This window comes from Kogia breviceps, chromosome X (genome assembly GCF_026419965.1).
Source record: "Kogia breviceps isolate mKogBre1 chromosome X, mKogBre1 haplotype 1, whole genome shotgun sequence".
In the NCBI taxonomy this organism is placed as follows: domain Eukaryota; kingdom Metazoa; phylum Chordata; class Mammalia; order Artiodactyla; family Physeteridae; genus Kogia; species Kogia breviceps.
In genome coordinates, this window is record NC_081330.1 from 122,497,331 (window position 1) to 122,521,583 (window position 24,253).

At 42.8% G+C, this 24,253-nt stretch overlaps 2 protein-coding genes across 17 annotated transcripts in view; one reads left to right on the plus strand and one right to left on the minus strand.

The window, feature by feature from the left end:
- ACE2 (angiotensin converting enzyme 2) overlaps positions 1 to 16,972 on the plus strand; it is a 100,806-nt gene extending 83,834 nt beyond the window's left edge. For 2 of the 3 annotated variants that reach the window (XM_059050857.2, XM_067024169.1), the window contains 7 exons: positions 3,760 to 3,882; positions 4,293 to 4,465; positions 5,692 to 5,750; positions 9,554 to 9,654; positions 11,063 to 11,179; positions 13,180 to 13,374; positions 15,475 to 16,972. In XM_059050857.2, coding sequence (XP_058906840.1) covers positions 3,760 to 3,882; positions 4,293 to 4,465; positions 5,692 to 5,750; positions 9,554 to 9,654; positions 11,063 to 11,179; positions 13,180 to 13,374; positions 15,475 to 15,583 — 877 coding nt within the window. In that variant the 3' untranslated portion in view covers positions 15,584 to 16,972. The remainder of the gene's footprint in view (positions 1 to 3,759; positions 3,883 to 4,292; positions 4,466 to 5,691; positions 5,751 to 9,553; positions 9,655 to 11,062; positions 11,180 to 13,179; positions 13,375 to 15,474) is intronic. The other variant, XM_067024170.1, reaches the window with a different exon arrangement.
- Positions 16,973 to 18,555: 1,583 nt separating this feature from the next.
- BMX (BMX non-receptor tyrosine kinase) overlaps positions 18,556 to 24,253 on the minus strand; it is a 52,942-nt gene continuing 47,244 nt past the window's right edge. For 6 of the 14 annotated variants that reach the window (XM_059050835.2, XM_067022899.1, XM_067022903.1 and 3 more), the window contains 2 exons: positions 23,620 to 23,777; positions 18,558 to 19,723 (listed from right to left, as the gene is read on the minus strand). In XM_059050835.2, the coding sequence (XP_058906818.1) occupies positions 19,649 to 19,723; positions 23,620 to 23,777 (233 nt within the window). In that variant the 3' untranslated portion in view covers positions 18,558 to 19,648. Of the gene's footprint in view, positions 19,724 to 19,884; positions 20,173 to 23,619; positions 23,778 to 24,253 lie in introns of those variants that run through there. The other 8 variants (XM_067022909.1, XM_067022910.1, XM_067022907.1 and 5 more) reach the window with 4 other exon arrangements.

Below are 24,253 nucleotides of genomic sequence, written 5' to 3' on the forward strand. Positions count from 1 at the left end.
AACAGAAATATATTTTTGTTTGTCTTCTTGTTACTGACAGAGTGCAGGGTGATTGTAATAGAGTATTTTTATTTATTTATTTTGCGTGACTAATATGGTTTTTCTTTGAATTTTTGAATTTTATTTTTTATACAGCAGGTTCTTATTAGTCATCCATTTTATATACATCAATTTTGTCTATCTTCTCAAAGAACCAGCTTTTAGTTTTATTGATCTTTGCTATTGTTTTCTTTGTTTCTATTTCATTTATTTCTGCTCTGATCTTTATGATTTCTTTCCTTCTGCTAACTTTGGGGTTTTTTGGTTCTTCTTTCTCTAACTGCTTTAGGTGTAAGATTAGGTTGTTTATTTGAGATGTTTCTTGTTTCTTGAGCTAGGCTTGTATAGCTATACACTTCCTTCTTAGAACTGCTTTTGCTGCATCCCATAGGTTTTGGATCGTCGTGTTTTCATTGTCATTTGTCCCTAGGTATTTTTTTATTTCTTCTTTGATTTCTTCAGTGATCTCTTGGTTATTTAGTAAGGTATCGTTTAGCCTCCATGTGTTTGTGTATTTTACGTTTTTTTCCCCTGTAATTCATTTCTAATCTCAGCGTTGTGGTCAGAAAAGATGCTTCATATGATTTCAATGTTCTTAAGTTTACTGAGGCTTGATTTGTGACCCAAGATGTGATGTATCCTGGAGAATGTTCCGTGCGCACTTGAGAAGAAAGTGTAATCTGCTGTTTTAGGATGGAATGTCCTATAAATATCAGTGAAATCTCTCTGGTCTATTGTGTCATTTAAAGCTTCTGTTTCCTTATTCATTTTCATTTTGGATGATCTGTCCATTGGTGTAAGTGAGGTGTGAAAGTCCCCCACTATTACTGTGTTACTGTCGATTTCCTCTTTAACAGCTGTTAGCAGTTGCCTTATGTATTGAGGTGCTGCTATGTTGGGTGCATATATATTTGTAATTGTTACATCTTCTTCTTGGATTGATCCCTTGATCATCAATGTAGTGTCCTTCCTTGTGTCTTGTAACATTCTTTCTTTTAAAGTCCGTTTTATCGGATATGAGAATTGCTACTCCAGCTTTCTTTGGATTTCCATTTGCATGGAATATCTTTTTCCATCCCCTCACGTTCAGTCTGAATGTGTCCCTAGGTCTGAAGTGGGTCTCTTGTAGACAGCATATAGATGGGTCTTGTTTTTGTATCCATTCAGCAAGCCTGTGTCTTTTGGTTGGAGCATTTAATCCATTCACGTTTAAGGTAATTATCGATATGTATGTTCCTATGACCATTTTCTTAAGTGTTTTGGGTTTGTTTTTGTAGGTCCTTTTCTTCTCCTGTGTTTCCCACTTAGAGAAGTTCTTTTAGCATTTGTTGTAGAGCTGGTTTGGTGGTGCTGAATTCTCTTAGCTCTTGCTTGTCTGTAAAGCTTTTGATTTCTCCATCGAATGTGAATGAGATCCTTGTCGGGTAGAGTAATCTTGGTTGTACGTTCTCCCCTTTCATCACTTTAAGTATATCATGCCTCTCCCTTCTGACTTGTAGAGTTTCTGCTGAGAAATCAGCTGTTAACCTTATGGGAGTTCCCTTGTATGTTATTTGTCATTTTTCTCTTGCTGCTTTTAATAATTTTTCTTTGTCTTTAATTTTTGCCCATTTGATTACTATGTGTCTCGGCGTGTTTCTCCTTGGGTTTATCCTGTATGGGACTCTCTGTGCTTCCTGGCCTTGGTGGCTATCTACTTTCCCAGTTAAGGAAGCTTTCGACTGTAATCTCTTCAAATATTTTCTCTGGTCCTTTCTTTCTCTCTTCTCCTTCTGGGACCCGTATAATGCGAGTGTTGTTGCGTTTAATGTTGTCCCAGAGGTCTCTTAGGCGGTCTTCATTTCTTTTCATTCTTTTTTCTTTATTCTGTTCCACAGCAGTGAATTCCACCATTCTGTCTTCCAGGTCACTTATCCGTTCTTCTGCCTCAGTTATTCTGCTGTTGATTCCTTCTAGTGTAGTTTTCATTTCAGTTATTGTATTGTTCATCTCTGTTTGTTCCTTAATTCTTCTAGGTGTTTGTTCTTTAATTCTTCTAGGTGTTTGTTAAACATTTTTTGCATCTTCTGGATCTTTGCCTCCATTCTTTTTCCAAGGTCCTGGATCATCTTCATTATCATTATTCTGAATTAATTTTCTGGAAGGTTTCCTATCTCCCCTTAATTTAGTTTTTTTTTTGGGGGGGTATCTTGTTCCTTCATCTGGTACATAGCCCTCTGCCTTTTCATCTTGTCTGTCTTTCTGTGATTGTGGTTTTTGTTCCACAGGCTGCAGGACTGTAGTTCTTCTTGCTTCTGCTGTCTGCTCTTTGGTGGATGAGGCTATCTGAGAGGCTTGTGGAAGTTTCCTGATGGGAGGGACTGGTGGTGGGTAGAGCTGGGTGTTGCTCTGGTGGGCAGAGCTCAGTAAAACTTTAATCCGCTTGTCTGGTGATGGGTGAGGCTGGGTTCCCTCCCTGTTGGTTGTGTGGCCTGAGGCGACCCAATGCTGGAGCCTACTGGGGCTTTTTGGTGGGGCTAATGGTGGACTCTGGGACTTCTGCTGCCAGTGTCCTTGTCCCTTGGTGAGCCACAGCTGCCCCCTGCCTCTGCAGGAGACCCTCCAACACTAGCAGGTAGGTCTGGTTCAGTCTCCCCTGGGGTCACTGCTCCTTCCCATGGGTCCTGATGCACACACTACTTGGTGTGTGCCCTCCAAGAGTGGAGTCTCTGTTTCCCCCAGACCTGTCGAAATCCTGCTAGCCTTCAAAGTCTGATTCTCTAGGAATTCCTCCTCCCATTGCCAGGGCTCCAGGTTGGGAAGCCTGACATGGGGCTCAGAACCCTCACTCCAGTGGGTGGACTTCTGTGGTATAAGTGTTCTCCAGTTTGTGAGTCACCCACCCAGCAGTTACGAGATTTGATTTTATTGTGATTGCTCCCCTCTTACCGTCTCATTGTGGCTTCTCCTTTGTCTTTGGATGTGGGGTGTCTTTTTTGGTGAGTTCCAGTGTCTTCCTGTTGATGATTGTTCAGCAGTTAGTTGTGATTCCAGTGTTCTCGAAAGCGGGAGTGAGCACACATCCTTCTACTCCGCCATCTTGAACCGGCAGGCCGACTAATATCTGTAATAGAGCATTTCTAACTTGAAGTCCCAAAACCTATGTTCTTCCCCTCTTAGCTCCAGATCTTGAATTTGTTGAGTCTCAGTTTCTTTCTTTCTTTTTTATTTGCTTATTTAATTGGTTGCGCCAGGTCTTAGTTGTGGCATGCGGGATCTTTAGTTGTGGCATGCGAACTCTTAGTTGTGGCATTTGGGATCTAGTTCCCTGACCAGGGATCAAACCTGGGCCCCGTGCATTGGGAGCATGGACCCTTAGCCACTGGACCACCAGCTAAGTCCCAAGCCTCAGTTTCTTTATTTATAAAGTGGAAATAACATTGTTGATCTGCCATAAGGATCGATTGGCATCATTTATGTAAAAGGGCTATAAATCTGTAAAACACAATATAAACGTGAGCTAACATTTAACAAAATAATACTGCCTTTTTATCAGCTTATACATGAATGCAAGTATGATGAGTCTGTAGGGTTCATGTTTGGGTCTTTCTGGAGGGAAAAGAGGTTTCACTGGTACTTCCTTGGTTACTAGGACTTCAACATTTAAATATATGCCCCAATCTTTGATTCTACCACAGAAACTAAACACAGGACAACTTTTTTTCTTTATCTCTTTTACAGATATTACACGAGGACCATTTATCAATTCCAGTTTCATGAAGCCCTTTGTCAAACAGCTAAACATGAAGGTCCCCTGTACAAATGTGATATCTCAAATTCCACCAAAGCTGGGCAGAGGCTGCTGTAAGAGATGCTTCAAAATACTGAACCTCTCATTCCTATTTAATGTTACTCATTTCCATGCCTAGTTTGATTTTGATTTCTTTGTTCTAAAAAGAAAATTGGAGGCCTCAGAATGTTCTCATCCACAAATTATATGTTTGTTTTGTGGTCACACAGGAACCTGGACCATGTGATGACTGGACAGGCCACCTCCCCTCTCCATGTCATAACTACAGAGCTCTTTTTGTAGTAACTGGAGGGGAAGAGAGATTGAAAGATGAATACATCTGTTAACATGGCTTCTTTTCTTATTTGCCAGGAGCAAACTTAGTCAAGCCAAAGAGGAGAAAGCATAGATTGTACATGTAAGTTGATGTACATCTGGAATCCCTCAAAAGGCCCTGAACCCACCCTCCCCTTTTTTCATGTAGCCAAATGCTGCACCTTGGAAAATCAGAACCCTGGACCTCAGCATTGGAAAATATTGTGGGAGTAAAGACTATGGACGTAAAACCACTGCTCAACTACTTTGAGCCGTTGTTGACCTGGCTGAAAGACCAGAACAGGAATTCGTTTGTGGGATGGAGCACAGACTGGACTCCCTGTGAGTACATCAAGTTGACACATTTCTTACTGCCCACTTTCTGCTTCCCCTAGTCCTCTCTGGCCCCAGTCTCATGGGACTGTGACACAGCTGAATATGTTCTCCCTCTGCTTGGCCCCTGTACTATGGTGGTAGCTGCCATTTTATCTGGGAGGAAACACATTTGTTGAGCAGCTACTATGTACCCGGCACAGAGAAAACTACCTCTCTCTCGTTCTTTTTCAAGTCTGCTTTACTAGCCCCATATTTAAAATAAAAAGAGTCTAACAGTCTCCAGCCCACTGTATTCGAATTCTGCTCGTCAAAGACAAATACTTTTAACAGTTTTAATGCTATTGCCTCTTCTTTCTGGCAGTTACTTTCATATTTTTAAACAATTTGTTTATATTGTCTTTTCCCTATTGCTCACTTTTAGGCATGCACTTCTGCCTACTCCTCTGCCTCCTTTTCTCATTCTCCCAATTAGGTTTAACGTAATTTTTCATAGAGAAATTATCAATATTTGCATCATTATGCTTACAGAACCAAGTAATATACTATTTTATATCCTTTCTTATGTGGTTTTTTGTTTGTCCTGGAGTTTCTATCGCCTCATTTTCTTCGTATGCCTAATTTGCTATGTACGTCACTTTCATCTTTTTCAACTATTCCAACATATGTATTCTTTTCAGTCTCATTTTTTCCTAAAGAACTCCCTCTTACAGTCCTCCTGTCTCAATGTGGACCACAGTTTTCATCCTGAGTCATCCCTTTGCTGCTGTCCCGGGTTGAATCCACTGCTTCCTGGATGCCCTGTCTTCTTTCGTGAATCACCTCTTGTTTTGCTGCACCACAGCCTCCAAGTGACTTTCTAAGCAAGAGCTCATGGGGTAGGAATATCAAGTGTTCCCCAAAGTGTCTTTAACCAGACCTTGAGTTGCATTCCCCTTGTTTTCAGTCCACTATCTTCTTCCCACCCCCTACTGTACCTGAATCCCAAGCCTCTCCAGGATTCTGTGGGACTTTGGGGGTCTGTGCCGCCTCTGTGTACACATTAGGGCATGGCTTCCTGACCCTTGCAAAAGCACTTACCACTCCTCCATAACTTCTCATTTTCCAAAAGTGTGTTTATACCTTAAAAAAATTCCTTTACTATCACTTTAGTGGGATCTTGGGAGAGGAAGGAGATAAACACACATGGTCAATCTGTCATCTGTAACAATAGTCTGTTGTTTCTCTTTAATCAGATTCTGACCAAAGCATCAAAGTGAGGATAAGCCTAAAATCAGCTCTTGGAGAAAAAGCTGTGAGTATTCTACACAGTGCGTCTATGACTTTTCAATGCATTCCCTTAAATAGGGCACAACAAGCCCATTCCAGTGTGGTCTAAAAGATGAGAGGACACATGGTTCTCTTAAAAAGCTCTAGATTCTGCCCTTTGGCTTTTGGGTTTTTTTTTTTTTTTTTTTTTTTTTAGTAACACATTTCATTCCTTATTGGATTGGCTATACCTCCTCTTTCCTTGTGACTTTGAAGGTGTTATGAAAATCCATGAGAAAACATCCAATGTTAAGTATCAAATACCCACCCTCCCAATTCACTCTAATCACCATTACTTGTATTTGAGGAAGAGGATATGGTTATATTTTGAGAGACTGTTTGTTCTTAGAAGCACTGCAGGCAGTTTTGCGTTGTTTTGTCTTAGTCAATCATCTATATCCTGGAAGCTTGTTTTAATCTTAGACCCCAGCCCTGGACCTGCTTAATCGGAATCTGCATTTTAACAAGCCGCCCGGTGGGTTTGTAGACACAATAAAGTCTGGGAAGCTCTGATTTAAAACACAGTTTCTCAAACGTGGCTGCACAGCTGGAGTCACTTGGGATTTTTGAAAAATATCAGTGCTTGAATCCCACTCCCAGAGACTCTGACTTAATTGCTCTGTGGTGTGGCATGAAGTCATCAAAGCTCCCCGGGTGACTGATTACGGCACAGTTTGAGAACCACTGATGTGGAGATGCATTTCAGGACAACAGAATGTTTTACAGAAAATCAGATTACTTACACCTGCATGTGAATTACTTTAATCAGCTAGTCCTTTCTCCTAAACACCTGTCTCAGGTTTTCCAGTTTGAAGCAGTAGCGGCTTTGATTGGGAAAGAGGAGAGGAGAGGGTCGCCCCAGGCAGATGGGGATCAAAGGCGTGGGTGGGCTTGTGGCATCCTGCAGGCTTTGCAGGATCAGAGGGCAGCCTGGCACTATTGGATAAAATGGTCCAAGGTGCTACAGGAAATTGTTCTTTGCATTGCATAGACCCAAGGATGGCATTTCTACCCCCTTACTTTTCCTGGGAAGTTAAATATTGTCCAAGGTTCCACAATAGTTGTAGTGTAGTTTTCATCGATAAGTAAGACATCTAAACATAAATAACATAGTAGGAGTAAGAAAGGAACATTTAAGAAAGAAATAATAAAAATGGAAGTGCATCACTTCCCAAACTCTAAAAGTTCAAGTTCCTATTTTGTAACAATCGTTGAGTGTCTCTGGGATCATTTCTCTTTCTGTCATATTTTTATTAGCTCTTCCTTGGACTAATGAAATTTAATTATTTTAATTTAAAGTATCCGGTAGGTCAGGATCCTTTTCAATTATCTTCTTTTTTCTTAGTGTTTTATTTATTTATTTATTTTTTAACATCTTTATTGGAGTATAACTGTTTTACAATGGTGTGTTAGTTTCTGCTTTACAACAAAGTGAATCAGTTATACATATACGTATGTTCCCATATCTCTTCCCTCTTGCGTCTCCCTCCCTCCCACCCTCCCTATCCCACCCTCTAGGTGGTCACAAACCATAGAGGTGATCTCCCTGTGCTATGCGGCAGCTTCCCACTAGCTGTCTAATTTACATTTGGTAGTGTGTATACGTCCCTGCCACTCTCCCACATCATCACAGCTTACCCTTCCCCCTCCCCATATCCTCAAGTCCATGCTCCAGTAGGTCTGTGTTTTATTCCCATCCTACCACTAATCTCTTCATGACATTTTTTTTCTTAGATTCCATATATGTGCATTAGCATACGGTATTTGTCTTTCTCCTTCTGACTTAACTTCACTCTGTATGACAGACTCCAGGTCCATCCACCTCACTACAAGTAACTCAGTTTTGTTCCTTTTTATGGCTGAGTAATATTCCATTGTATATATGTGCCACATCTTCTTTATCCATTCATCCGATGATGGACACTTAGGTTGCTTCCATGTCCTGGCTATTGTAAATAGAGCTGCAATGAACGTTGTGGTACAGGACTCTTTTTGAATTATGGTTTTCTCAGGGTATATGCCCAGTAGTGGGATTGTGGGGTCGTATGGTAGTTCTCTTTGTAACTTCTTTTTTCTTGACATGTGTCCCCATGTTCTCTTTCCATGCAGTGAGGGATTGGTAGTCTTCAGAGGGGTTGATGGTGTAACATTCTGAGGCCTATTCACTGAGCGAGAGGCTGCTTTGATGAGACCAGAACCATACTTTTAGCCAGAATAACTGCCCAGTTCAAGCTATTTCATGGCAAAGTCCACCTGGATCTTTGACACTAATTTGAGAACTTGGCCTTTGCTTTTTTTGAATATAGAAATAGTAACCAGAATATTAGTAATAATAGTAATAATATCATTACTATTAAAGCAACTTTTTCCAATAGCTGTGTGATATCAAGCTGGGGTCAATGTAGCAATCCTTTGAAATCTTTATTTTTAATTTATTTTTATTTATTTTATTTATTTTTTAAATTAATTTTTATTGGAGTATAGTTGCTTTACAATGAAATCTGTTTTTAAACAGCTAAAATTTTAGATTTACTTCTGAAAATGTAATTACATTTTTAAAAATTGAAGTATAGTTGATTTACAATGTGTTAGTTTCAGGTGAACAGCAAAGTGAATCAGTTATACACATACACATATATTTTTTTCAGATTCTTTTCCCATATAGGTTATTACACAATATTGAGTAGAGTTCCCTGTGCTATACAGTAGGTCGTTGTTGGTTACCTATTTTATACATAGTAGTGTGTGTATGTTAATCCCAATCTCCTAATTTATCCCTCCCCCGCTTCCCCTCTGGTAACCTTAAGTTTGTTTTCTACGGCTGAATCTGTTCGTTTTGTAGATAAGTTCATTTGTATCATCCTTTTAGATTCTACATATAAGCGATATCATATGATATCTGTCTTTCTCTGTCTGGCTCACTTCACTTAGTATGATCATCTCATAATTGTTTTTCCTAGAAGGGGAAGGAGATATGCAAACTTCGTGCTATTCATGATCTCTACTGCCATCTACTGGAGGAAAGAGTGAACGCTTTTTTCTCTTTCAACAGGTTTTTCCTGGACTATGCAAATACACAAGCCATTGGTTTAGCACTGAAAAACAAGAACAAATCACCTTCTTTACAAAAAAATTTTTTTCCTTTGAACCTCAAGTTTCTTCTTTTTTTTACACTTACACATATCCAAGAATTTACTATAAAAATAGTAAAAACTCAGCATACTTGTCTATAGTATATGGACATTTTAATCAAAACCAATGGCTCACATGACTCCCCATCTATAAACCTTCCCTCCGGGTGTTTATTTCAGTTTACATCAAACTAAATTAAAAGGGCCAGTGAACGCCATGGTTCTTAAAGTGTGGCTGCGGGGCCAGCAGCATTAGCACTACCCGGGAGCTTGTTAGAGATGCGATTTCTTGGGTCTCCTCCCAGACCTTCTGAATTAGAAACTCTGGGGCTCAGGCCCAGGGTTCAGTGGTTTAACAAGCCCTCCAGGTGACGCCGATGCACACTCAAGTTGGAGGTCACTGACTTCATGCAGGGCAAGAATCCTTGGCATATTAGACAATTTAAAAATAACGCTTGGGGAAATCCCTGGCGGTCCAGTGGTTAGGACTGCGCGCTCTCACTGCCAAGGGCGTGGATTCATTCCCTGGTCGGGGAGCTCAGATCCCACCAGATCCCACAAGATGCACGGTGCGACCAAACTAAAAAGCTTTTAGAATATCAGGTTTTAATGTACCCCCTCATCTCTCCTGAGCAGTGTTTTTGTTTTGAATTTGCAGTATGAATGGGATGACAATGAAATGTACTTGTTCCGGTCGTCTGTTGCATACGCCATGAGAAAGTATTTTTCAAAAGACAGAAACGAGACCATTCCTTTTGGGTGAGTTGATTTGCTGTGCTCTCAATCAGTATTTCCCTTGCTCTTGGGTCTAAGAAAATATTATGCTTTAACTTTTATTCAAGTGAAATTAAGAAAAACCTCCTAATAACTTTTAAATCTCTTTGATCTCCTGGAATTTGGGCCAGTGTATTTAGGGATGATTGTAACTTATTTGACTTGTAGGTGACAAGAGCATTGTTATTATTAAATGGCCCTCTCCTCGCCTCTCGCCTCCCTTTCCGCCCCCTTTCCTCCTCTCTCCTCTTTTTCTCTCCCCTTCTTTTCCCCTAATGCTCTCATCCACCCTCAGCTCTGAATTTAAAAAGGCAGAAATCTCTGCTTTCATTCATGAGCTTATATTCGAATGTATCTGTTTTGTTTGTGTGTGTGTTATAGACAATCGACAAAATATGTAAATATGTAAGTAGTAGAATTCGATGGTGAGAAGTGCTAGGGAGAAAAATTCAACAGGAAAGGAGCTAGGGAGTGCTGGTGTGTGTGTGTGTGTGTGTGTGTGTAGGGTTCAATTTTAACTAAAATGGTCAGAGAAAGCCTTGTTAATATTTGAGCAAATAGTTGAAACCGGAAAGAGAGTTAGGGGTGCAGACTATGTGAGGAAATGTTCCAGCTGGGAAAATAGCAAGTGGAAAGATCCTGAGGGACAAATATCCTTCACCCGTTGAAGGACCAGCAAGGAAGCTAGTGTGGCTGGAGCACAGTGAGCTAATAGAAGACCAGTGGGAGATGTGGTCCTGGTGGGACTGGGCGAGGCGGGTGGAGGCGAGAAGAAAGTTCACGTGTGCCTCCTAAGCCGTTCTAAGGCCATTGGCTTCCCTTCCGGGTGAGAAAGGCTCTGAGCCCTGTGATCTGCCTTGGGCTTTATTAGGGTCAACGTGGCAGCTGTGAGAGCAGAGTCTTGTCACGTCGTGCTGTAAACCCCGCCCCTCACCCTCAGCGTGGGGTAACATGACGGTGTTAGCTGGGAGGGGCAGGGTTCGAAGATATCAACGCACCGCCTCTGTCCATGGAACAGAGCCGTTGCTGCGCGCCGTGTTGTTTAGCACGAGTCTTCGGTCACCAACGATCCCTTGCTGATTCTGCTACTGCTTTCAGTTTGAAATTTGTCTCTGCTCGGAAAAAAAACCACCAAACTGCTGTTCTTATACGGTGGCGGAGCTAACAGCGCCAGGACCTGCTGTCACACCTTGTGTAGTTGAGTTCGTGTGCTTTGGGCCCTGTTAAGCTTGTTGTGGCAATTACATCCTTCCATGACGGGCCCTGCCCCATGTCTCCCTACTTTACCCTGTGACCCTCCCCCCATCTCCTTTTCACCAGCTGGAGAAGTTTTCATTCTCTTCACAGTGTCCGGTGTGCCACCAGGGAAGATGTTTCTTTTGTTTCTCCACAGGGAGGAGGACGTGTGGGTGAGTGACTTGAAACCAAGAATCTCCTTCACCTTCTTTGTCACTTCACCTAAAAATGTGTCTGACATCATTCCTAGAACTGAAGTTGAAGAGGCCATCAGGTGATATTTTACTTTCTAATGCAATATAGCAGGGCAGGGGGGTTCCCCAATGCAGCAACAACAGTAACGAATATTTGGTGCGCTTTCACAGTGGCAGGCACTCTTCTGAGTCATTTACATGTTTGTCTTCATCTTAAAAACTTGGGTTTTAATTCCAGAATCTCATAGAAAGGGGATTGTCTTACTTGGGTTTATCCAGATGCAGGTCCTTAGACAAGGATTTGAGTGTAAGTAGTTTCTTTGGGAGGTGACCTCAGGAAGCACGGATGGAGGAATGTGGACAGGAGACAGAATGGAAGGAAGGTAATAAAGGACACGTGACGAGCAAGTTACCACTGTGGGCAGCGAGAGCTCCATTCTGCCGGGAATTCTGGGAGACGGCGTAGAATAGACACCTCAGTTGTCCCATCAGAGCTGGGGTATTTGTTCACCACCTCCCATCAGTCGCTGGTTGAGAACTGCTTACAGGGGAGACAAACTTCCCAGCATTGCTGGCCTGCAGGCAGGGCCGAATCTTGTGGCCTGAGAATGCTCTTGGGAAAAGGCAGCAGCTACTGGCTGAAGGAAGTCTGGCCAGCACACCGGGAAAGTGGTACGAGCAGAGCACACGTGTCGCCATCATTTGCTGTAGGGACTTTGATGTAAGATCCATTTAACTAACCAAAGTCTGAAACAAAGTAGGCAGGGATAGGATTCCTTAGACACTTGTTAGCCTCCATACCAAAAGAGGGACTTGCTATTGGTGGTGAGTGTTCAGAAGGAACAGTTTTCCCAATTTGCCTCAGCTGTTTCCCGAAACAGCAATAGTGAAAAATGGAGGTGTTTCCCCTTGTCATTAAAAAAAAAAAAAAAGGCTTAAGCTACTCACTGCTACAGGAAGTGCCCACTAGGTGGCGCTCTTGAGCTGCGGTTCATCTTCGGAAGCAGAAACAAGACTTGCTGGGCAGAGGGGGCCTAGAAAATCTGGTTTAGTGGGGTTTACAACCGCAGCACGCCCAGGGACTCACTGGCTGCCTCCACATGACTTGTCCTGAGGAAAAGCGCCAGCTGGGATAATCGTGAAGGAGCCCCGCCCTCCTGCAAGCTACAGGGGTCCTCAAACTTTCTGTTTCCAGAATGCCCAGACTCTTTCAGGCAGAGGTTGCCAGGGGTGACATGCCTAATGCTGCTTTGACCTCTCTCCTTCCTTCCCTCCCTCCCTCTCTCTCTCTCTCTCCCTCCCTCCCTCCCTCCCTCCCTCCCTCCCTCCCTCCCTCCCTCCCTCCCTCCCTCCCTCCCTCTCTCTCTCTCTCTCTCTCTCTCTCTCTCTCTCTCTCTCTCTCTCTCTCTCTCTCTCTCTCGGTGGACTTTGACCTCCTCCTGACCTGCCCTATACCCAAGGGCAGGAGGATGTGATGCCAGACACTTTGGTTTTCAATCTAGAATATTGAACATTTCACTGTTTTTTGTTTTAAAAATAATCCTCACCTTTTTGGGGGGCAAAGGCTCCTTCCCTGTATTCCTCCCCAGTGCTGCCTTTTAGTGATAATTTTGGATGTCAGCACCTCTTATTTGGAAAATACAACTGTCGAGACTTGTGTAGAGGGACTGTTTCATTTGTAGAAGAGGTGGATGCAATTGTCCTTTTCCATTATTTGCTATAACATCATTGTAGACATACCCTGACAAGGGAACTTCTTACCAAACATGCTAACTTTGCCTTTCCAACACACAGTAGCCACAAATGAACAAATGCCAACCATTTGCATGTTTCCACACTTGCGGCCTAATTTTCCAATGGAGCTGTTTCCAAGCCTAATCTAGGTTACGAGATAGGAAAGATGTATAATTGTCAAAACTCAAATCTTTCACTGGACCTGGTTATTTACTTTGATTTCATTGCTTTTTTAGGTATACATTTTTAGGATAAGCCTTATCAAATCCCTTTGGGAACGATGACATAAGGAGTAAATAATTGCAGACAGTTTTCTTTTGCCTAAGTGTTTTGCTTTGGGGAATAGGATGTCCCGGGGCCGTATCAATGATGCTTTCTGCCTGGATGACAACAGCCTGGAGTTTCTGGGGATTGAGCCGACGCTGGGACCCCCTTACGAGCCACCTGTCACCATATGGCTGATTATCTTTGGGGTCGTGATGGGAGTGGTGGTGATTGGTATTGCTGTGCTCAGCTTCACTGGGATCAGAGATCGAAGAAAGTAAGTGACCTTTCTTAGACTTATCTATCGTAAAACAGAAAGGTTTAGGGAAAACTAACTGGAAATTTTGCAGTAAGTGGTAGGTTGTACAAGCCAGTTACTTATTTGGACAATTCCGTAGCTAAATATTCTTATGCATCCCCTGGAAATTTACCAGACGTCATCAGCACTTTGCCTCCCTAGCAAAGCCCCACCATACAGGACATGTCGAGCCTGGACTTGGCTGGTGTGCGCTGGTAAACTCCAGCCTGGCCCACAGCATCGTTGCCCCACTGCTAAGAGGCACTCCAAGCCCAGCAGGAGTGAGTGGGCTCAGGGCATTATCCTTACTGACGAGTCCTCCTCGGTCTAGAACTGACCTTAGAGGCTGCATTAGTGATGGATTTGAGCTGTGAAATCATTCGAGAATGAGCTCTGAGATTTGCTCCAAACTGCTACCCTCGAATCCTCTTCATCCCTCCTCTGATAGCACAGACGCCCTACTATCCCCTCAGTTCATGGGTCAGGCACCCTCTAATTTGTTCTTGAGTTGAAGATCCAAGTTGATGGAGGATTTAAATCACCAGAGACCTGATGTATAGGCTTGCCCTGCCGCTAGATTTGTTTTCTGACCTTGAGACATCATTTGCGTTTGTTGGGCTTATATAATTGAAGTTAATCATATTTTATAGCACCTGACAAAAACTCTTTGCACACTTTCGGTTGTTTAAACACGTTCTTGAAGTTTTACGTGCACTAGTCTATTTTGCTCAATTTTCTTCACTATATTATTCTCCCAAGTAACTTCATTTTTTAAAATAGGCATTTACTAGAATACATTCATATAGTTAAAATTTTTAAGTACAAAAGGATACACAGAGTCTTCTGTCACTCTTTGCTTCCAAGTTCCCTTCCGAAAGCGAACAAAAACGATCGGTTTTTAAAAAAATTTTATTTTATATTATCCTTGATTTACAATGTTGTGTTAGTTTTAGGTGTACAGCAAAGTGATTTAGTTATACATATATCTCTTCTTTTTCAGATTCTTTTCCCATATAGGTTATTACAGAGTATACAGTTCCCTGTGTTATACAGTAGGTCCTTGTTGATTATCTGTTTTATATACAGTAGTGTATATGTGTTCATCACAGTCTCCTAATTTATCCCTCCCTGCCCTTTCCTCTTTGGTAATCATAAGTCTGTTTTCTAAGTCTGTGAGTCTTTCTGAAAAACAGTCAGGGTTTTGGACACCCAATGAATCAGAATCTGTGTTTTAGTAAGACCTGCAGACTTGGACACACATTACAGTTTAACACGCGCTCCTCTACATACTAAAAACTCGCACACGAGACGCTATTCCAAAGTTAATTCATTAAAGAAATTATTTGGAAGCCCCTCCTTCATACTGCACACTACGATAATAGAAGGTACGTACCAAAAGAAGACTGTCAACCCTGCCCACGTGTTTCTCACATTAGTGTTCTCAGTGATTGTATGATGTAAATATGTAATGATCTTCATGTATATAGAAAACTGAGATTCAGAGAGGCCAAGAAACTTTCTCAAGTTTGCACGCCTAGTCAGTAACACGTGAGGATATATGCTTGGTTTCTAAAGCTGGTGATTGTACTACAAAGCAGGCCCACCCTGATCTTCATACTTTGGAAGTTGATGATTTAGTGGGGAAGCTTTTTAAAATGAAGCGATTGGCTGAATGACCCCTGAGTTCCTAAAAATAATTATAATGGTCAATATTTATTGAGGACTACATGCCGAGTACCGTGAGTGCTCTGCCAGCATTAGCTCATTGACTTCACGTGATTGCCATCATTTGCCGAATAGGCAGCCTGAGACACAGAGGCCCCTGCTCTCCGCCTCCAGAGCTTATACCCTAACCCGTCTCCTGTGCTCTGGCAGCCGTCGTGCCGACCAATCATGGGCCTAAAGAAGTGAATCCGATGCACCCTGGGTGCCCGTAGCCCACTGAGAGGGGACTGGTATGCAAATGAGTCCAGGTGATTAGATGCTGAGACGAAAAAGACGCCTGGGCCCGGTGGAGTCCAAGGGAGGCCGTGTCATTCTAAGATCACAATATTAAGGTGACTTCACTTTATTTAACAGGAAAAATCAAGCAAGCAGTGAAGAAAATCCTTATGGCTCCGTGGACTTGAGTAAAGGAGAAAATAATTCGGGATTCCAAAATAGTGATGATGTTCAGACTTCGTTTTAGAAAAATCTCTGTTATTTCCTCTGGAGGTGATCTTATTATATGTAAATGTTAATTTCGTAGTACAGAACATAGGAGATTATAAGGATGTCATTAAATGTCAAAGCTATGTCTCTGTTCAGGAAAAGCTGTCCAAAGAAGACATGCCTCAGGAGAGGGCATCTTCACTCGCATCGCCTTTAGTCCTTGTTTCTGCCTCAGGATTTGACTTTTCTGTTTCCCGAAAGAGGTGTTTCTATTTGAGAATGGAGAAAGTTTGTCTTTGGCCTCGCACGCTGTTCAGGGGTGAAAGCAATGGAAATGTCCGTCGTGTTGCTGGAGTTGAAAAGAAAGGAGACGTGGCAGGAGCGGGTGTTGGGCTCTGGTGTGGAACCTGGGTGCCTGTGAACGGACGGAGCTGCAGGGATGGAGAACAGCACGCACTGTTCGCTTGGATTTAATTCAAGTGTAAAGGATGTCATGCTCTCTTCGCATTAACTTGATCTAAGTACTCTAGTGATCTCCCCCAGTGATGATTGGACTGGAACATGCCTTCTTCAGGGTGACAGGGCTACAGAAGAGACAAGAATCCAGAGAGCCTTTGGAGGACATTGCCTTCTCACTTCCAAGCTGCTTCATCGCCATCTTCCTGACAACATCAAACTAGCCCCAGGGGCATCTGTGAACCCCCCGCCAGAGCACCCGTGATAGAAACTCGCTTCCGTTGCTCTCTAACTGTGGAGTGCATGGAGATCCCAACTGAATGTCACGCTCCGAAGTGGGCTCCCCATCTCTTAAAGCTTTTGTATTTGCCCACAATGTCTGGGTAGTGCCAAGCACGAAGCAGACACTCAGTAAATACTCGATTTACACACTCCTGTGGGCTTATGTGTACTTCTGTGCTCGGGTTTCTGTGGCTTCAGTCTGCTTTTCACTTCCAGGGACAAAGTTGCCATCTGACTTTCCAGGACTCTTGACCTCCCATATGTCTTGGAATGTATCCCAATGCCTTCAGTTGCTTTTTATTTATTGTACAAATCAATTATAAAATCAGTCGAAAAAGAGTTGTGTTAAGAGCGTCTACACCATCAGGTTAGGAACCAAACCTGGTGATGCTTTTATGTATCTCAGAGCCCCCAGCCCAGTTCTGAGCACAGCATCCAATTCAGACCTGAAAACTCATTTAAAATGGATTAAATAGGTGAAAATATCCAAACTCTACCCGTCAATTCACTTTACGTGGTGACCAGCATACTTTTAGAGTAACTTTGTCAAGTAAGGAGAACTAGCAGCTCCTGCTCAAAAGACCCGAATTTCCGGATGGCTTTTAGGGAAGGGCTTTCAAAGGCAACATTAGGGGTGAGGGTCGTAGGGGGCCGGATCAGCTGGTGGACATTCTTCTGATTGATTGGTGGTGAGGTAATTGGGTGGTATTTCTGGAGTCAGCATTATCACCCTTCTGGTTCTAACCAGTCTGGGGTCTACTTGTGGTCAGCATGCAGTGAAGTTCTTCCACCTGGTGGGGGTTTTAGTATCTGCAAAACAACTCAAGGATACGGCTCAGGATATTATCTATTTAGTTCTTTGAGGAGGAACTAAAGGTCCTTGACTTTGCTTTATGGCTAAACTATTACTGTCTTGATTGACTATTTTTCTTTGTTCCTGCATTTTCTCATTTCTCTTATTAAATTTGCTCTTTGGAACTTGGGGAAGGCCTAGCGAGCTAAAGATTTTCTACAACAAGAGGCAGGGCGAGGGGTCATGTTCCCCGGAAGGTCCCATAGAGTCCTGCTGAGCTTCATTTTTAGAAGATCAAATATGTAAAAATAAGGAGAAGAAAGGAAAACACCCTTCAAGGGGAGGGGGCACCAGGAAGACCTAGTGGACGTCCTGGTGGACGGAATCAGAGCAGCACATTTCATTATATATTGAGATTTTCATACCACGGTAAAAAAAAAAACAGAAGACTATTATCGTAAGTCGATTCTGCTGAAAATAAAGGAATCAGTATTTAAATGTCAAGAGACAAATAACCAAGAGGGAGAGTGTGAATGTCTCTTACGGGAGATTGCTAACATATCTGGAGAATAGTAGCAGGGTTTCATTAGTGTCTTTTCCCTGTAATAATGCCCTTCACATAACCTTTCTCTTTCCCTTCTTGACATTACAGACATGACAGTGATGTACTCCAAAATGATGAAAACCTATGAGTTCAGTAGCAGACCGTGAAGGTGGGCATTCCCAGGAAGCTTGAAAGCTAAGGCACCTTTTAGTAATAGCCATAAGAAGGTAAAATAGGACTCCTGTACCTTTGTGTCAGTTATCAAACGAGCCAGAAGCCCCAGGGCCCCAAACTCAAGGATTTTAAATGATTACAGTAGCGCCCACCCTCCCCCACCCCCATCCGCGGTTTCACTTTTGACGGTTTCAGTTACCCGCGGGCAACCACTATATGAAAATATTAAATGGAAAATTTCAGAAATAAAGAATTAATAAGTTTTAAAGTGCGTGCCGTTCTCAGTAGCGTGATGAAATCTCGCGATTTCAGCTCCGCTCCCCCGGGACCTGAATCATCCCTTTGGCCAGCATGTCCCACCCGTTAGTCAATTAGTGGCTGCAGTTGTTAGATCTGCTGTCGCAGTGCCGCACTGCTGTGTTCGAGTGACCCTGATTTTACTTAATCCTGGCTCCAAAGCGCCAGAGGAGTGATGCTGGTGATTCGGAAATGCCAGAGAGAAGACCTAAAGTGCTTCCTTTAAGTAAAAAGGTGAAAGGTCTCAACTTAATAAGGAAAGAAAAAAAAATCAGATGCTGAGGGGGCTGAAACCTACGGTAAGACCAAATCTTGTATCGGTGACATTGTGAAGAAAGAAAAAGAAATTCATACTAGTTTTGCTGTCACACCCCAAACTGCAAAAGTTATGGCCGCAGTGTGTAAATGCTTACTTAAAATGGAAAAGGCATTCAATTTGTACAGTAAGATACTCTGACAGAGAGACCACATTCACATAACTTTTATTACAGCATTCTGTTATAATTGTTCTATTTTATTATTAGTTATTGCTGTTAATCTCTTACTGTGCCTAATTTATAAATTAAACTTGATCATAGGTATGTATGTATAGGAAAAACATAGTATATATGGGGTTTGGTATTATCCTCAGTTTCAGACATCCACTGGGGGTCTTGGAATGTATCCCTTGCAGATAAGGGGGGAGTACTGTACAAAGCAACAATCTAATACAAGATCGTGGTTATACTTGAGTTGAAATTGAAAATAGTTAAGTGTAAGGAAAAAGGCATCAGGTTATACCTTAGCATCTTTAAAAATTGTGTCTATGTGACACATAGTATACTATTGAATTATGTTATTTAACTTTAGTTTTATATTTGTGTACATAATGACATGAATTCATGTTTCTGATTTGGATATCAAATGAGAATTGTATCGTTTGGATTGAATTATAGACCACCTAACGGTGCCCACTACATAATGAGGTCCCCTAGGGCAGTTCGGACTGACTGCACAGAGACATCTGGGAGCTTGTTAAAAATACACAGTTTTAGGCTGCACTCAGACCTGCTGTACCAGAATCTCTGGGGTAGTTCCTAAGGAACCTGTGTTTTAATAAACTCTCCATTTGATCTCATACATGCTAAAGATTGAGAACATTGAAACCTGAAGGCAAGTGTCACAATTTCCATACTTGCTAATAGCATATTTAATTATCATGATAGTGGTGATATTAAGAAAAGAACAAATATCCAACAGTTTTTCAATTCTGTTCAATCTTTACATATGGTACACACCCTCTCTATTTTGCAATCACTCAGAAGACGTGCTTCTGCTATAGGCTGGGAAGCATAATATCAAGAGCAGCATAAACAAAATTACTAATTCGACCTATATTTCAAGGAAATCTTTTGTTTACCTTGTTCACTTCTAGATAATAGAACAAACAGCACACAAAATACCATTAAGAAGAATGAGCTAAATTACAATGTCTGTGCTTGGCTACATCCCTTAAAAAGAATGAAAATGTTGGCCAACGTTTACACTCATTCTCATCAGAACTTCTCATTTCTTCTTCAAGGTTTGTCTTTTTCCCGAAGTGGTTCAATGGAAGATAGGAGTTGGTGAAATGTGGGACGCTTTTCTGGAAGCTAAATAAAAGAAAAACCCAATGGTTTAGTTTATGAGGGTTATGATTAAAAATAAACTATGTAAAATATTTATACCTCAGGCCTAAAACTAGCAAGTTTTACAATGTGGAAACACTATAGACATTTCTTCTAAAGAGAAAACAATTACAGCCCTAAGAATTGGGGAAGAAAAAGTATCTTTATTTGCATAAGATACGACTGCAGACCTTGGAAAACCAAGAGAATTAATGATAGAACCCACCCAAATAATACAGGAATTCACCAGGAGAGCAGTATATAAAATTAACTTACAAAACCCAATAGCCTTCCTATACATGTACAATAACCAGTTAGAAGATGTAATGGAAGAGAAAACCCCATTTACAATAGCAATGACACCTCAGTAAAATACGAACAAAAATGTACCCCCCACAAATGAGGAAAACTTTAAAACGCTGCTGAGGGCTTCCCTGGTGGCGCAGTGGTTGAGAATCCACCTGCTGATGTAGGGGACACGGGTTCGTGCCCCGGTCTGGGAAGATCCCACATGCCGCGGAGCGGCTGGGCCCGTGAGCCATGGCCGCTGAGCCTGCGCGTCCGGAGCCTGTGCTCCGCAATGGGAGAGGCCACAACAGTGAGAGGCCCGCGTACCACAAAAAATAAAAATAAAAAAATAAAACGCTGCTGAAAAATACAAACGTAGACTTGAACACATAGAAGAAAACATTGCTTGTCCTTGAATAGGGCATACCAATACCATAAAGATGGTGAATTTCCCGAGTTAAAATACAAACCAAATACAGTCTCCTCCAAAATATGAACAAGCTGGTTTCAAGCTGAACAAATTGATTATCTAGTTTGTGGATTTTTAAGTACGTAAAATAGCTAAGAAAACTATAAAGAAAGATGAGCAATGAGGGGGTGCTAGCCTACCTAGTATTAAAACATGTTAAATACAGCAGAAACTAATACAACATTGTAAATCACTATACTCCAATAAAAATTAATCAAAAATATTAGACATTAAACAAAGTGTTATAAAGTCTCTGTAATTAAAACAATGCAGTGCTAACACATGAATAGAGACCAGAGAACAGAAGAGAAAGTCCCAAAAAGAACCCAAATACATAGGGAAATTTACTATCCTGTTACTGGGTATTTTGACACCATTCGATAGAATCTTATTGCTGGGAATAACATAGTCTTTTAATAAATGGTGCCTCGACAACCGAGTAGTCATTTAGAAAACGAAATCTTTGGATCCATACTTTTTATTCCATATACCAAAACAAACAGACTAGATCAGACACTTAAATGTAAAAGAATGAAACCATAAAAGTACTAGAGGAAAATCTGAGTGAACGCCTTTGCAATCTGGGTTTGGGAAAGCCTATCTAACTATAACTCAGTTTCCAGAAGCAAAAAAAGCAAATAATGATGTAGTCAACTGTATTTTTTTTTAAAAGAAAGTTTTGCATGGCACAGAACAGCATAAATTAGATCAAAGATAAGTGACAAACCGGGAGAAAATAATTACAATTTATGTCAGAGATAGAGTATTAATCTTCTGAATTTATAAAGGGATCTTTAAAAGTGAGGTGGGAGGAACAAAAACCTTATAGAAAAAGGGAAAAGACATGACATATAATTCTCAGAAAGATATACAAATGCTCTTCAAAATATGCCTCACTCATAATGAAAGATGTACCTAGGAAAGCTGCACTAAAATGCCATTTATCATCTATCAGATTGGCAGGAATTCAGAAGCTTGACAATGGTGTGTGTTGCTAGAGGGCCAATGCCTGTGGAGAGGAATTTGTATGCTCTTTTTTTTTTTTTTTTATAAGAAAGGGAAACAAAACCACACACCTATACACACATGTTCATTTTTGTACAAAGAAATACAGGAAAGCTAAACTGGAATCTAATGAAAATTGTGAATTTTCTCCCCAAAATTGTGAAATAAAATATCAAAAAGAAGGGAGACTAAACTGTACAAAACACTCACTATAAGCAGAACCTTCAGCTGGGGACTGCCCCCGTGCAAACCCCCCCTCAATGGATTCTGCCCCAATTCTCACACTTTTACGGACCAACTGTAGGAAGAAGGCAGTTCCTTCCTGTTCAGGGCCCCCTGTCCATCTGATGGTGCAGGCACATTCCCAGGAGCTGGAGTGGGGAGGGCCAGGGAGGGTCCCGGCTTCAACTCAGACACCCTTGTCTGCTCCTCTTCTCCATCGGCCAGATGACAGCAGTGAGTCTGCCTGGTTGTGGGCAGCGCCAGGTCTCTAACCCTCCTCTGACCCAGTGTGACCGTCTAGTGCCGCCTAAGGCTCTCAGCCCCTTTACATTTGGGGTAAAAAAGAGTGGGGGAGCCTTAGATCGTATTTCAAGTGACACTGGGTGGGAAGTCACCCAGTGCCCATATTCCAAGAAGAATTTAAGCTAACAGATAAAATGTTACATGATGCAGTCAGTAACTCTTCCAAAGTGGAATTCTAGGCTCCAACACAAGAGGTGAGGTACTCTTTAAATCCTGTGCAGTCATTTATTCCTAGCACCCGCATAGTGCCTGGTGCACAGCTGCTCTATTAATATGTAACAACAACGACAACCACTTACTGTATACCGGGCACTGTTCTAAGGACTTTATAATATTAACTCATTCAATCCACACAATAATCCTATCAGTTAAGTACTATTTTATAGTGAAGCACAGAGATGCTCCACTAGGAGGAGGCTTAGGCAAGGTCCCACAGCTAGCATTCAACCCAGAGCTAGCATTCTGGCTCCAGAGTCCACATGCTTCACCACGACACTGATCTGTCTTTTACGAGTGAATGAATGAATGCGTGAACGCATGATGGCGGCATCAGGCCCGTTTGTCAATGAGGCCACGCCGTATAATGGTTATGGGCTGCGGGATCTTAGATGAATGTTCTTAGAAGTCTCCTATTATCACATCACTTGCAAATGTCTTCAGGGGCTCCGTGTTGCCTATAGAAAGCCAAACTCACACTCCTCTCCTTGTCGTTCAGGCTACAGAATCTGGACCAGACGTACGTGCTCTTCCAAACTCATTTCCAGCCCTTCCAACCACAGCTCCAGCCAAGCACGCAGTGCTCATTCCTGCCTCCCCACCTGTGCTTGTGCTGGTCGCTCTCACCTGGACACCCTTGAACTGTGTCTCCACCCACATAGTTGGGGAAGCTCTGTAGAGCTTTCCAGACCTGGCTCAGATAACGATGCGTTCCGGAAGCTGGGCTCCCTCTCCTCCGAGCTCTTCCTGTACTTACTTGTCTGTTTTTCTAATTTGCACATATAATTATAAGCTACTTGCTGTTTTCAGTCCCACAGAAAAAGATACTCTTATCCTCTCTCTGCATGGAAGGCTTTTATTCAGCACTTGGGAGACAGGGGAAGGGAGAACAGACTGGTGTCCATTCTGTGCTCTCTACACGTGTTATTTGTTCTCTGTTACACGTTTTCTCCTTGAGGAGAGACCCTCTAGTGTTGTGGTGGAGAACAGGGCCTCTGACACTAGCCAGCCTGCCTCTTACTAGCTGTGTGAGCTTGGGCGAGTCACTTAACCTCTCTGGGTCTCTGTTTCCGCTTCTGTTCGTTTAGCCACGATAAGAGTACCTACTCATAGTGTGTTTCCTGTTGAATAAATGAGTTAATATTCATAAAGTCCTTAGAACACTACTGATATAAGTTGTTTGTTAAGCCTACGGTGCTGGTTTCAGATCACAAACACCTGAGGGCAGGGGCGCAGGGCCATTTCCACCCGCTCTGTAGCAGGTGCCACGCCCCCCGCCCCCCACCCCCACCTCAAAAACTCTTCTTCCGGCGGTGACGCAGCCACTGGCCCGGATGCGCCCGGCGCCCTGCCCCGCTCCCCCCAGTGGAGCACTCGCCTCGTGCCAGCAGCTGTGCATGACCTGGTAGACGGTGTCCGACGCCAGCTGGGGCCGGTAGAGCCGGTGGCCCTGGGAGACCTTCACGACCACCTGCGAGTTGTCGTACAAGTCATAGGGCTGCTTCCCCAGGCTGAACGCTTCCCACATCAGGATCCCTGCACCATGGGGAGGGCGGCGGCGGACAGAGGAGAGAGAGGCAGCGTCAAAAGGTACAGTTTGTCGAACGAGCTTCACACGCCAGGTCAGGAAGGCTCTGGGTCAGAGCCGGGACCCCTGGGGGATGAGTCCAAGCGTGAAGGACGGGGCAGGGAGGGCGGGCCTGGACCATAGCTTCCGGAGCCCAGGCTCTCTTCTCCTGTTCCCTGAGACCCGGACGCCCATTCTTGCCGGGAAATGGGGAACCGGCCAGGGCAGCTGCAGGGGGAGCTCCCTGGGGTCAAGGCCCTTGGGCTGCTTCAGAGAGGCGGGCGGCTGAGGCCTGGTCCAACCCACAGTGACAGCCCTCAGCTCCAGCCCTTAGGAGTAATGGATGCGAGTCCTCGCCCTTTCTCTCTGCCTTGGCAACAATTTCATTGCACCGTCAAATTACCTTTTAGTGGAAATTTAAGATAAAATCATGGGCAACGTTCCT